This window comes from Galeopterus variegatus, unplaced genomic scaffold (genome assembly GCF_000696425.1).
Source record: "Galeopterus variegatus unplaced genomic scaffold, G_variegatus-3.0.2 Scaffold6033, whole genome shotgun sequence".
Classification (NCBI taxonomy): domain Eukaryota; kingdom Metazoa; phylum Chordata; class Mammalia; order Dermoptera; family Cynocephalidae; genus Galeopterus; species Galeopterus variegatus.
Genome location: NW_007732144.1, coordinates 26,887 through 38,343, shown reverse-complemented (window position 1 = coordinate 38,343; position 11,457 = coordinate 26,887). Strand labels below are relative to the sequence as shown.

Below are 11,457 nucleotides of genomic sequence, written 5' to 3'. Positions count from 1 at the left end.
GAACTCTGTATGCAACTTCATTAAGCTCTTATGGCTTACATATTTTTTATTCTTTTGCCATTTATAACATGAGTTCTCTTATACAGATACTGCAGATGGTTATCTCCAGAAGTGAGTTCTTTATTGCACACAGTTTTTTTTTGAAAAACTGCTAAAAACATAGACTTGAAACCCTCTAAACTGATATACACATTTAAACTTAGGTGTGAAAAATCTTACCTCCAGATTACTTGTGGTGAGGAAGTTTAAACTTGCAAGAACAAAACTAAGTCTTCAGAATCTTCTTCCTTCATCAATAGGATCAGAGTATTTCACCTGGACTTCTTACATCTAAGTCATTAGAATGACTAGGTTTTATTATTTTTCTCTATTTTTCCTAATAGCTGGGTCTTATATGACTCAAGAAGTTAAGTATCTCTTACACTCCCAAATGTAAACCTTAAATGAATTTCTAGTGATTATATTTTTACATTATAGATGAAAATGATCTTCGCAACCATTTCTATTCATCTAAATTGTAATGTATTTTACAATTGTTTATTAGTAAAATTATAATAACTATTAGGTAGGGTTGTTTTTTGATCTTTGAAAATAATACAGTGACTGTCAGAAGAATTACATGAAAGAGTCTCCTTGGATCTTTTATGTGAAATCTTTTGGTTTACTTTTGTAGGTTTCAATATGGAAATTATTGGAGGGAGAGAAGTGTCACCTCATTCCAGGCCATTTATGGCTTCTATCCAGTGTGGCGGCAGTCACGTTTGTGGAGGAGTTCTGATCGATCCACAGTGGGTGCTGACAGCAGCCCACTGCCACTCTCGGTGAGTCCCCTACACTGTTCCACGTACATGTTTTTCCTTCAAGTTTGCTAGAAGAGAAGCTCACCTCTCCTGGGCGAGAGTTTGATCTACTGCTAGCTTCTGTGATCACTGACCAGCTGGCGGGGTTTATTTCCCCTCCTGCACCTCCAAGTTTTCTGCGTGGCATTTTCCATTTGGGGGAGAGCTGGGTTTCTTTTCCCAGAGAAGCCATTAGACAAATTCAAGTCCTCCATAAAATGCCAGGGAGCACAGCGACAGTAATAACTGAAGCAGCAGTATTCCTGACCTCATTAGGTCAGGAAATCAGACAACCTGAGCTTGCTCTGTGCTCCTCAGCCTCTTCATTTTAGGGATGGGTAGTACTAATAACAGTACCTGCTTTATGGGGTTTTGAGAATTAAATAGTATCTATTTAAGTATTTTAGCACGCCTGGCACATTTAGTAATTACAAAGAAGTTGCAGCTGTGATGATGATGATGTTGCTGTATGAGAAGTCTGCTTTGCTAGTAGATTTCTAAACCCCTCACATTAAATCCTCACCAGAGTTTGGGAATCACAGCTGTAAGGGGCAACAACTTTCCCAGGTAGAGCTGGCACATTTAGTAATTACAAAGAAGTTGCAGCTGTGATGATGATGATGTTGCTGTATGAGAAGTCTGCTTTGCTAGTAGATTTCTAAACCCCTCACTTTAAATCCTCACCAGAGTTTGGGAATCACAGCTGTAAGGGGCAACAACTTTCCCAGGTAGAGTGAAAAAGCTATAGATGATTTGTGAAAAGAGAGAGGGAGAGAGGGAGAGAGTTATTTTTCTGTGATACTCAGAATGAAAGGTTTTCTGAAGACATGTGCAACCTCACAAAGTCCCTTTCAGCCTAGGATTCTCTTACTTCAGCTAATGGGTGCAAAACCCATCTTGGGATGCTGCAACCATCACCAAAGGAAAAGCAGTGGAAAACTAATTTGGTAGTTGTTGTTTTGTTTGTTTGCTTGGGTTTTTTGGGGTTTTTTTATCTGTATGTTTGTCTCCTTGTGTTTCTTGCCTGAATAAGCTGAGATGGAGCCATCTCCTTTCCTTACAAACATCACAGCACTTAAGAATCTGTCTTAGGGAGCTGGCCAGTTGCTCAGTTGGTTAGAGTGCAGTGTTATAACACCAAGGTCAAGATCCCCAGACTGGCCAGCTGCCAAAAACACAATAAGAAACTATCCTAATCATAATGGGTTGCTTTCTAGGCATCAGCTTTATATGAACAAGACAATTAGACTGGCTTGCTTCTCCATGCTTTGGGGGTTTGTTTGATTGCCCTCTTTTAATGTAACTGTTTGAACAAAAATTGGAAGTTTTGAAGCCTGTAAACAGGGAGGAACTTCTGTTTTATTTCTAAATGGCAAGCCATTGATTTCCAATTTAATATGGTTACTTCATTAAATGGAGTTCTTGCCATCATAGAAATCACCTGCCTGTCCTCATCACTCTGTGCTTTTCTCCAGGGCACTTGGTGCTTCAGGAACAGTGAGGCAGAGGGTGACTGTCAATACATGTTCATTCAATGCAAAATATGCACATCTTCAAAATATGCACATCTTCAAATACTCCATACTACACATTCATATGGGCTGTAACCTCCCCAGACACAAAGCTTGACTTATAAATGCTCTATGCTCATACTACACATTCATATGGGCTGTAACCTCCCCAGACACAAAGCTTGACTTATAAATGCTCAACAAATGCTGGATGGAAAGAAGGAAATGAATTGAAGGATTTTTCCTTTTGCTAAGCCTAAAACACAGTGCACAAAGAAGTCCTTCACAAACCATACCATGCTATAGGAAGGTAAATAATATTATTTAGTCAAATTTTAAATTTTGTCAAGTGGACTTAGGAAAAGTGGATTCTCAAATTGGGCAAAAGAGATTATTAAAAAAGACTGAAGGGAGGTTGGAGTTTTTTTAAAAAAATAAAAAAAAACTATTGCTACATATCATTTTAAATGGCTGGAGTATAAAGAACTCCAAAATATGCGGATTGAATTTCCTCTACAGGACACTTGGGTGTAAAAATGTAGGCAGATCGGTGCTTGGAAAAATATTAAGCTTTCTGAAATCCAAAATATGTCTGAAATAGCTCAATGGTGGCTTCCCACAAATGTACTCTCAAGTATCCTGCGGGAATAGTTTAGTAACCCCAGGCCTCTCTCTCAGCAAAATGGTGACGTGAGCCAAAGGGAGGGGGGGTGCAGGGGGTCCTTCTCACCACCCATCCACACGGTTCCTCCCCTAGTGTCTTGGCCCCTTTGTTAATTGCTATGTCAAATATAAAGAGAAACTGGTAAAGAGCTCCCTGCACAACTATAATCTTATTTTCAGCATTTAATTTACCAGAACCGAAACTCTTGCCAACTGCCGTCCACAGTCCTCCGAAGGCTCCTCCAGTGCCTCCTCCTTTCACCTGCCTCGCAAGTTTGTTTCTAGACAGAACCTTCTACAGCCCCTCCACACGACCTCACTCCAAAAAACACTCAAGTCTCCCTGAGTAAGACAGTTAAGTGTTCAGGCTCTGGATTCAAACCAAATGAGTGGTAATCCTGCCTGGGTTTGCATCCTAGAGCCTCCACTTCATATCTGTGGGATGTTGTCAAGTTTGTTAATTTACCTGAACCTCAATTTCCTCATCTATGAAATGGGGATCAGAATAGTACCTACTCACAAGGCTGTTGGGAGTTTTAAATGAGGGAAAATGTGAAAAATGCTTAGCACAGAACACAAGAACTTAATAGATGTTACCAAGTATTGTCATGTTATTATCTGTGCTTTCCATGGTAACCACTGAAGAACTAATCTGGTGATCCAATTATGTTGATGGGATAGGATTGGGACAACCTCCCTCTCTGACAGCCAGGTCCTTCTCTCTCTCTTAGGCAAGAGAAAGACCTCCAAGAAATAGGACCCCTGCCTTTGCTGCAGACCTCAAGGAGAACCACTGCTCAGTGCCAAGGCAGGCTGGCAGAGAAAACAAGGAGGAGTTGAGGAAAGAGAACTGGATTGGAGTCACAAAATCTGGATTTGGGTTCTGATTCTCTTACTTATGAGTGAGTCACCTTGGACCAGTCACAGAACACCCTTTTACTTTTACTAGTGAGGAATACACAACCCATCGGCTTTAGCAACACTGAGAAAGATTATTAGTCCCAATCAAGACAATGTTCACAGACGTCTTAGGCAGACAATGAAAACACTAATTGTAAGCAATACTGTAGTTCTGATCTGTATGGAATTCTGTTCCAGGTAAGTAGAGAGTGAGACTCAGGAAGCTACATTTTAAACAAACACCTCCAGGTGATTGTGAAGCCGATCTGAAGGCCACACTTGGAGAAACAGTACGTAGTGCAAATGAAAGACACTAGTAGTATTATATCTGTGTACGAATTCAGATGTAGGTTTATCTAAGGAGGTGGGATCCTAGAACTCAGGTAATTCCAGTCATCTCATGGGCAGAAAAATTGACCTTAGTACAGATTACAGGTGAAGGGTATCTAGAAATTAAAAGTTCAGAAAGCATAATGGTCTGCTTGAAAACAAAAACAACCAAAACATTTCAAAGACAATCACTAGGCAACGAAATTAGTAAAAGATGAAAGAAAACCAGAAATTTTCTCAGCACCCCTTTCTTAATCAGAATCCACTTTCCACTCCCCACATTTGTACCTCATAGCCTTCCTTATGTGAGTTACTATGCACGTAGCCACTCTTCTGTTAGCGTATTAATCCTGGGCATTTTAAGTCATACTTGCCCTCCAAAGCTTTGGGTTTAGTAGGTATATTAAATTTGAATTCGAATCAATCCTAGGAAATCCAATCCACATCCTATGAGAAATTTCATCCCCCATCCTGATTTTGCAATAGGCAAACTTTTCAACAAATAGAGCTGGAATTCCAAAAATAAACTAAAATAAATTATTTTGGCAAAAACCATGAAGTGGTAATTCCAGGCAGTCACAACTCTGCCATACACAAACCTTCCCCACCACAGTCATGTGCCCCTTCTCCCAACCTGAAACAATCATTTCTTCCTTTTTCTGTAGGTTTCTGTGCTCTTTTTAATTTTTATTACTTCATTAATCTATACGTATGAGTAGGTGTGGGTTTTTTTTACTGTAATCTGCTTCAATTCCTTTTTCAAGTAGCAAAGAAATAGTTATATGTAAACAAATAAGTATAATTATTTTTATAACTTTCCTTATTCTTATAAAGGATTTGAGATGGCTTCCATAAAGACACATGCTAAATGGGATATATCGGTAGTATACAGATGGCTCCAAGGTGTTGTCAAGATCTCCAAACAATTATTTCTATTCCCATCACGGGCTATAAATGTAATTTTATACAACATACAGTAAATCAGGTCAATTGTGGCACTATTAGAATGGTGGCACTAGAACTGTGTACAACCAGGGATTAAAAAAAAAAAAAAAAGGAAACTGTGTTTCTTCACCTGATTCACCAATCTGTACCATGTAAATCTCCACAATAAATTATCAATGGCTACTAACCTTAAAGTATCTTCATTTCAAATTAAGGAAACTGTGTTTCTTCACCTGATTCACCAATCTGTACCGTGTAAATCTCCACAATAAATTATCAATGGCTACTAACCTTAAAGTATCTTCATTTCAAATTAGCAATGTTTTTTCACCTCAAAGAAAGTTTTCCTTTCTTGTCCAAAACATCTTTCTAATTGAGGGGACAGGACATACGAGCATATTTGACCACCAAGTAATGGGCCGTATTTCCCCACGTTGCCCTGAGATGAGGTCTAGACATAGAGACAAGCAAGTGCGGAGTTGGGTCTTCACCTTAGTTATTAAAAATCTTAACGTTGGGAAGACTAAAAAGTTCTGGAGATGGATGAAACTGATGGATGAGCAACAATGTAAGTGTACCTACTGCCACCAAACTGTACATTTAAAAATGGTTAAAATGGTAAATTTTGTTATGTATATTTTACCATCATTAAAAAAAAAGGGTAGTTGGTATAAATCTCAAATCACAAACTCAAAAAATGTAGTTTTCTTTATTTTTACATAAATGAACACAAATTTGTTGTAGACTTGATCCACGTCAGTTAGGATTTCACCACTTTTTTCCCACAGTTGGATACAAGTTCTGACATTCTTTTGCAATGCCAGGCAACTGGGCTGGGCTGGGGTTGAGGGCAAGTCATTTGATATCATCCATTCATGCTGGGATCCACTGAGACCTCTGTCACTCTACCCAACCCTAAGCAGGTTACCCTGGAGTTTGCCTTGTTTCTGTGTATATGTGACCCTCTTCACCAGCTCCACTCCCTGCAAGGGGATTTGGAAATCATTTCGTTATTTCCATTCTCTTTGCTTTTTTAGGTTCACCAAAGGCGAGTCTCTCACAGTGGTTTTAGGAGCACACTCTCTCTCAAAGCATGAGGCCTCCAAACAAATGTTTGAGATTAAGAAATTCATACCATTCTCAAGATTTATATCAGATCCTAAATCAAATGATATCATGCTGGTTAAGGTAGGTAACATTTCCTTCCTTCCATTTCTCCAACATTCTTATATGGCATGGCCCAGTTAATTAAATGATCCACACAATAGCATTTTGTTAGCACCCTCCCCAGTTTCAGGTAACAACACATTCTATAAGGGCCCATGTTACTCCGTATAATGCCTTGAAAGAAACAAAATTTTATCACTAATGTATCAAGGCTATGTTTATACAAGGAAAAGCAGAAACTCTGATTCTCACATATGTAGGAGGGGAATATCCCAAAAGTCCCAAGGATTCACACCGAAAGCTTTTTTCCCCAAAGCTTTTCTCATTAGCAAGTGAAAAATACAACAGTCATTTATACAACAGAGCCAACCAAGTGACTTCAGGGACTCAAAAGTGAATTACATCTTAGTCTAGACCATACTTAGTCTAGTCCAAACTTAGTCTAGACCATACTCAAGTGTCCTATCCAGCAGGAAACAGCCCAGCCCTCAAAGTCATGACCTATGGATGTTATTCCACCAAAAAAAAATTTCAAGGCAGGGCAAAGGCCAGTTTGCTCAAGACTAGGCAAAATTCCTACTCTGTATTAGCTCCCTCCCCAAGCATCAGTAAGCTCCACAGGGAATGGAGAGCATGATCAGAAAAGCAACAACCACAAATGCAGCTGCAGGCTACCACCAAAGTAGTTTCAAGAAAAGGGACACCCTCCTAAGACAAAGGGACCACACATACACACATACAATGCACAGGCTAATAGCAGAATACTTCTGGGAAAGAATGATAATTTCTTCTTTTTTTTCAATATGTCAGCTTCACATGGCTGCAAAACTCAACAAGCATGTCCAGCTGCTCCACCTAAGAACCAAACACTATATCAGAGCCGGAGCCAAATGCCAGGTTACTGGCTGGGGATCCACCAACCCAGAGTTTTTTAGCCCCTCTGATACCTTGCGAGAAGTCACTGTCACTGTCATAAGTCGAAAACTTTGCAACAGCCAAAGTTATTACAACCACAACCCTGTTATAACCAAAGACATGGCATGTGCAGGAGACGCCAGAGGAAAGAAGGATTCTTGCCAGGTAAGAGTCTCTCATCCAAACAGGCACCTCAGAGCACTACACTGCAGTCAAAACTCCATTTGCTCATGAACATTGAGGAGAGGCATGGAGAACACAAAACCACAATTCTAAAAACTTCCTCTCTGTTCCCACACAACATTTCCTATCAGTCAAAACTCCATTTGCTCATGAACATTGAGGAGAGGTATGGAGAACACAAAACCACAATTCTAAAAACTTCCTCTCTGTTCCCACACAACATTTCCTATTCTTTTTCATCTACCAATGTGAATGGGTCATAAGAACTTCCCATTGCTTAATAAGTACTCATTAAATGTTTGTTAATCAAGATAATAGAGTATATCTGACAGTTTTTACATACTTCCTAAGAGAGGAGTTAGCATCTCTAGAAAGTCTACCAACCCTGAAGTCACTAGTGGTGATTAGAAAATAACACATGCAAAGAAGAACTACCTTTTAAATTAATCACTAGGGAGGCCTTATAAGACTCAAATGCAAAAAGTTCAAATGTACAGTATGTGTTTCTCAAATAATGTTGACTAACTGAATGTCTTAGTCTGTTTGGGCTGTTAGAACAAAATATCATAGACCAGGTAGCTGATAAATAGCAGAAATTTGCTTGTCACAGTTCTGGAGACTAAAAAGCCCAAGATCAAGGCACCAGCAGATTTGGTGTCTGTTGAGGGCCTGCTTTCTGGTTCATAGATGGCTGTGATTCTTTTTCACTGTAACCTCACATGGTGGAAAGGGTCATGGCTCTCTCAGTCCTCTTTTATAAGGACACCAATCTCATTCATGAGGGCTGTGCCTCCATGACCAAATCAGCTCCCAAAGACCCCACCGCCTACTACCATCACCTTGGGGGTAAGGATTTCAACATATGAATTGAGGGGGGACTCAAACATTCAGAACATAGCACTGACTGACAAAGAGGAACAACAGTTATTATATTTTTCAAAATCTTTTTTTATTTTTACTGAGATAGTGAAAGAAAAAAATGTGTTCATGTTTCTAGGTGACTAATATGTAGCATCGATGGGTTACTAACTTTAAAGAAATTAGAATACCATATTCACATCCTTCTATGTTAAGCATTATTTGGAGGAGGGGCCTGATGACTTTAAAGGTCCTGTGTATCTGTGACACCCCAAAACCATCATCCTTCTAAACATCAGTTGTCATGGCACTGCAGTTTGCAGTGTGACAGGCAGCAGAGGCAAAGGCTGTCCTCCAAATTTAAAAGCCAGCTCTTTATCTGAAAAGCCATGCCATCTCCTCTATAACTCCTTTACTTCTCTTCACAGAATTGAGTTACATGTTTTGTTAGAGTTCTCAAAAATTATTTTATTCAACAAGTATTTACTACGTATGGTACAAATACGTAATACTATGTTCAACCACATAAGGACGTTAAAAAAAAAAAAGGAAAAAAAATAGTAGAAAAGATATAGTTCCTGCCATCAAGACATTTACCACAATACATTGCTCTTTTCTGCCAGTCTCAATAGCAAATAGATTTCAGGTCTATGAGCACCAAAATGAAATTCACAATTTAAAAACTTTCTTCTATTTCAGTGGATCATATCAATCCATTCATTCTTTAAAAAATACAATTCAATAGTCACTGATTACCAAAGGAATGTGTATATATATAGACACAGATGGAGACATAACAGAGACATAAACATGGACAGAGACAGAGACAGAAACATGAACAGAGAGAGAGAGAGAAAGAGAAACAGACAGACAGACAGAAACAGAGCCCTAGAGAGAGACAGAGACATAGAGAACATGTACTGAGTAAAAGGCTGTGTCAGGCACTCTTCAGGACACAAAGAAACCAAGGACCCAGATAATAATCCCTTGAGTAATCAACAGTTGGTAGTAGAAAAATCTCAACAGCTTCTAACTAAGTATCTGCCCATTTTCTTTTTTACAGGGTGACTCAGGTGGCCCCTTGGTCTGTAAAGGTGTCTTCCATGCCATAGTGTCTGGAGGTTATAAATGTGGTATTGCCAAGAAGCCTGGAATCTATATCCTATTAACCAAGAAATTCCAGGCTTGGATCAGAAGCAAGCTTGCCCCCTCTCATGCAAATTAAGATTACAAATATATTTTTTTAATCTGTAAGTAATTTGCTTCTTTTTTTCATAGTATGCTTACAGGTCAACTTTATCTTCAGATGTAGTTGAATGTACATAAAGCGGAACATAATCAGGGTCTATTTCTGTACCCTTGAGACTCATTTTGTTAAGGAATCAAGTTCTTTTTCACATGTATCACTGATGTATTTCTACCATGCTGATTTCATTCTAAATAAAATTTAAAAGATTCTCTGTTTGTCTTTTGTAGACATAAGATAATATCTGCCCCCCATTCCACCCACACTCCCCAAAGGGCAATGAGGTAACTAAATGCCACAGTAATGGTACCACCTTAGACCAGGTTTATGCTGTGATTCTGCTGGAGCATCCTAAGTTGTTGGGGTTTTTTAATTGTTGTAAGAACATTTAACATGAGATCTACCATCTTAATACATTTTTAAGTGTACACTACAGTACTGTTAACTATAGGCATAATCATGTACAGCAGATCTCTAGAATTTACTCATCTTGTGTAACTGAAACTTTATACTAGTTGAATAGCAACTTCTCATTTTCCTCACCCCCCAGCCCTTGGCAACCACCATTCTACTCTAAGCTTCTAAGAGTTTGGCTAGCCGAAGTTTTTTTTTTTTTAAATAAATAGTAAATACAAACACTCCAACTTGAGAAAGAATCATCAAGATTTATACAAATATTGGATAGTATTTATTATTTATTTGTCATATTTTGTTCCAGAAAGAATTTAAAGCAATGTACGAAAACACCTGAAATAAAACAAAATACAGAATTGAAAATTGGTGAAGTTATTGGGGCAAAGGGGAAATAAAAGTAAGAAAGATAAAGGCAGGAGTGTCTATATGGCACTCACAGTGCCATAACTTTCTTTCTATACAACCGCTAAAAGGTTTCACATTTGGCTCTGTGCTTCGACCAATGCAAAAAGATCAACACAATCAGTTTATGAATTACAGTATCCAGGAAATAAAAATAAATTGTTTGCCCAGAAGCAGAACCACTGGTTCTAGAACTGAGACTAGAGACAATTTCTTCCATGATCCTCTTAGGATCCATCTTAGGAAGGACACTGTGCCATGTTTCCCATATCCCTACCAACTGCATCAGAATCACCAGAGATTATCTGTAACATAGACTGCCTTGACCTCTTGCCCAGTAATTCAGATTGAATAGGGTTGAGGTAGGCCTGAAAATCTGGATTGCTTAAAAGCAATTCAGTTGATTCTGATAAATGGGCAAATCTGGAAGCCCCTGATAATGAACATCCTTAACATCTTATGATAAAGACAAAATGAGTGTCAAGGGGTTGTTTTTTACAAATCCTTCAGAGTGAATGGATGACTTAAGACCAAAGTGCGATTCAGTAAAATTACTGGAGGATCTCAGCTATCTCGGACTGTGGTTGTCCATTTAGTAGTAAATTTCTAATTTGGGAGGAGGAGTATGGTGGCAGGTGGAGAGACTTTCCTCCTTCAACAACCAGAAACCAAAAGATTAATCTCAGTTTCTATATTTAATCTGGGCTTTACAGGATATATAGTCCTTGTTTCCAAGTGACATCATCAATTTCTCTTGCATACATATGGAAATAGGTGTTTTTGTTTGTTTGTTTATTTTCTGTCGTGGTTGTTAGCAGTACTAACTACTCTGCACTGTGTTTAAAAAGCAACTTAACTAGAATTATAGAACTGCTTTGAGAATAAAATAATAAAAGAAGTTTCTTTAAATATTCCATCTTGTGGGCCGGCCCAGCGGCGCACTGGATAGTGCACCGCTTGGGAAGCGCGGCGGCGCTCCCGCCCGAGGGTTCGGATCCCACATGCAAACCAGTTCCCGCTTGCTGGCTGGGCGGGGCGCGGGGGCAGCCCCAAGGGTTGCGGTCCCGTTGCCGGTCCCCGGTCC

General features: G+C 39.1%; 1 protein-coding gene across 1 annotated transcript; it reads left to right on the top strand.

Moving 5' to 3' along the window:
- The first annotated feature begins 343 nt into the window (after positions 1–343).
- GZMK (granzyme K (granzyme 3; tryptase II)) lies at positions 344–9,536 on the top strand. The gene is made up of 5 exons (XM_008590353.1): positions 344–402; positions 669–821; positions 6,226–6,376; positions 7,166–7,435; positions 9,375–9,536. Exons 1-5 carry the CDS (start codon positions 344–346, stop codon positions 9,534–9,536), a joined length of 795 nt encoding a protein of 264 aa, XP_008588575.1.
- The last annotated feature ends 1,921 nt before the right edge of the window (positions 9,537–11,457 follow it).

Excerpts from the sequence above, each read along its gene's own strand:
- GZMK (XM_008590353.1), top strand. The coding sequence starts at position 344 with ATGACTAGGTTTTATTATTTTTCTCTATTTTTCCTAATAGCTGGGTCT. Across the intron at positions 822-6,225 it reads GCAGCCCACTGCCACTCTCG|GTTCACCAAAGGCGAGTCTC; the intron begins GTGAGTCCCCTA and ends TTGCTTTTTTAG. Across the intron at positions 6,377-7,165 it reads ATGATATCATGCTGGTTAAG|CTTCACATGGCTGCAAAACT; the intron begins GTAGGTAACATT and ends TCAATATGTCAG.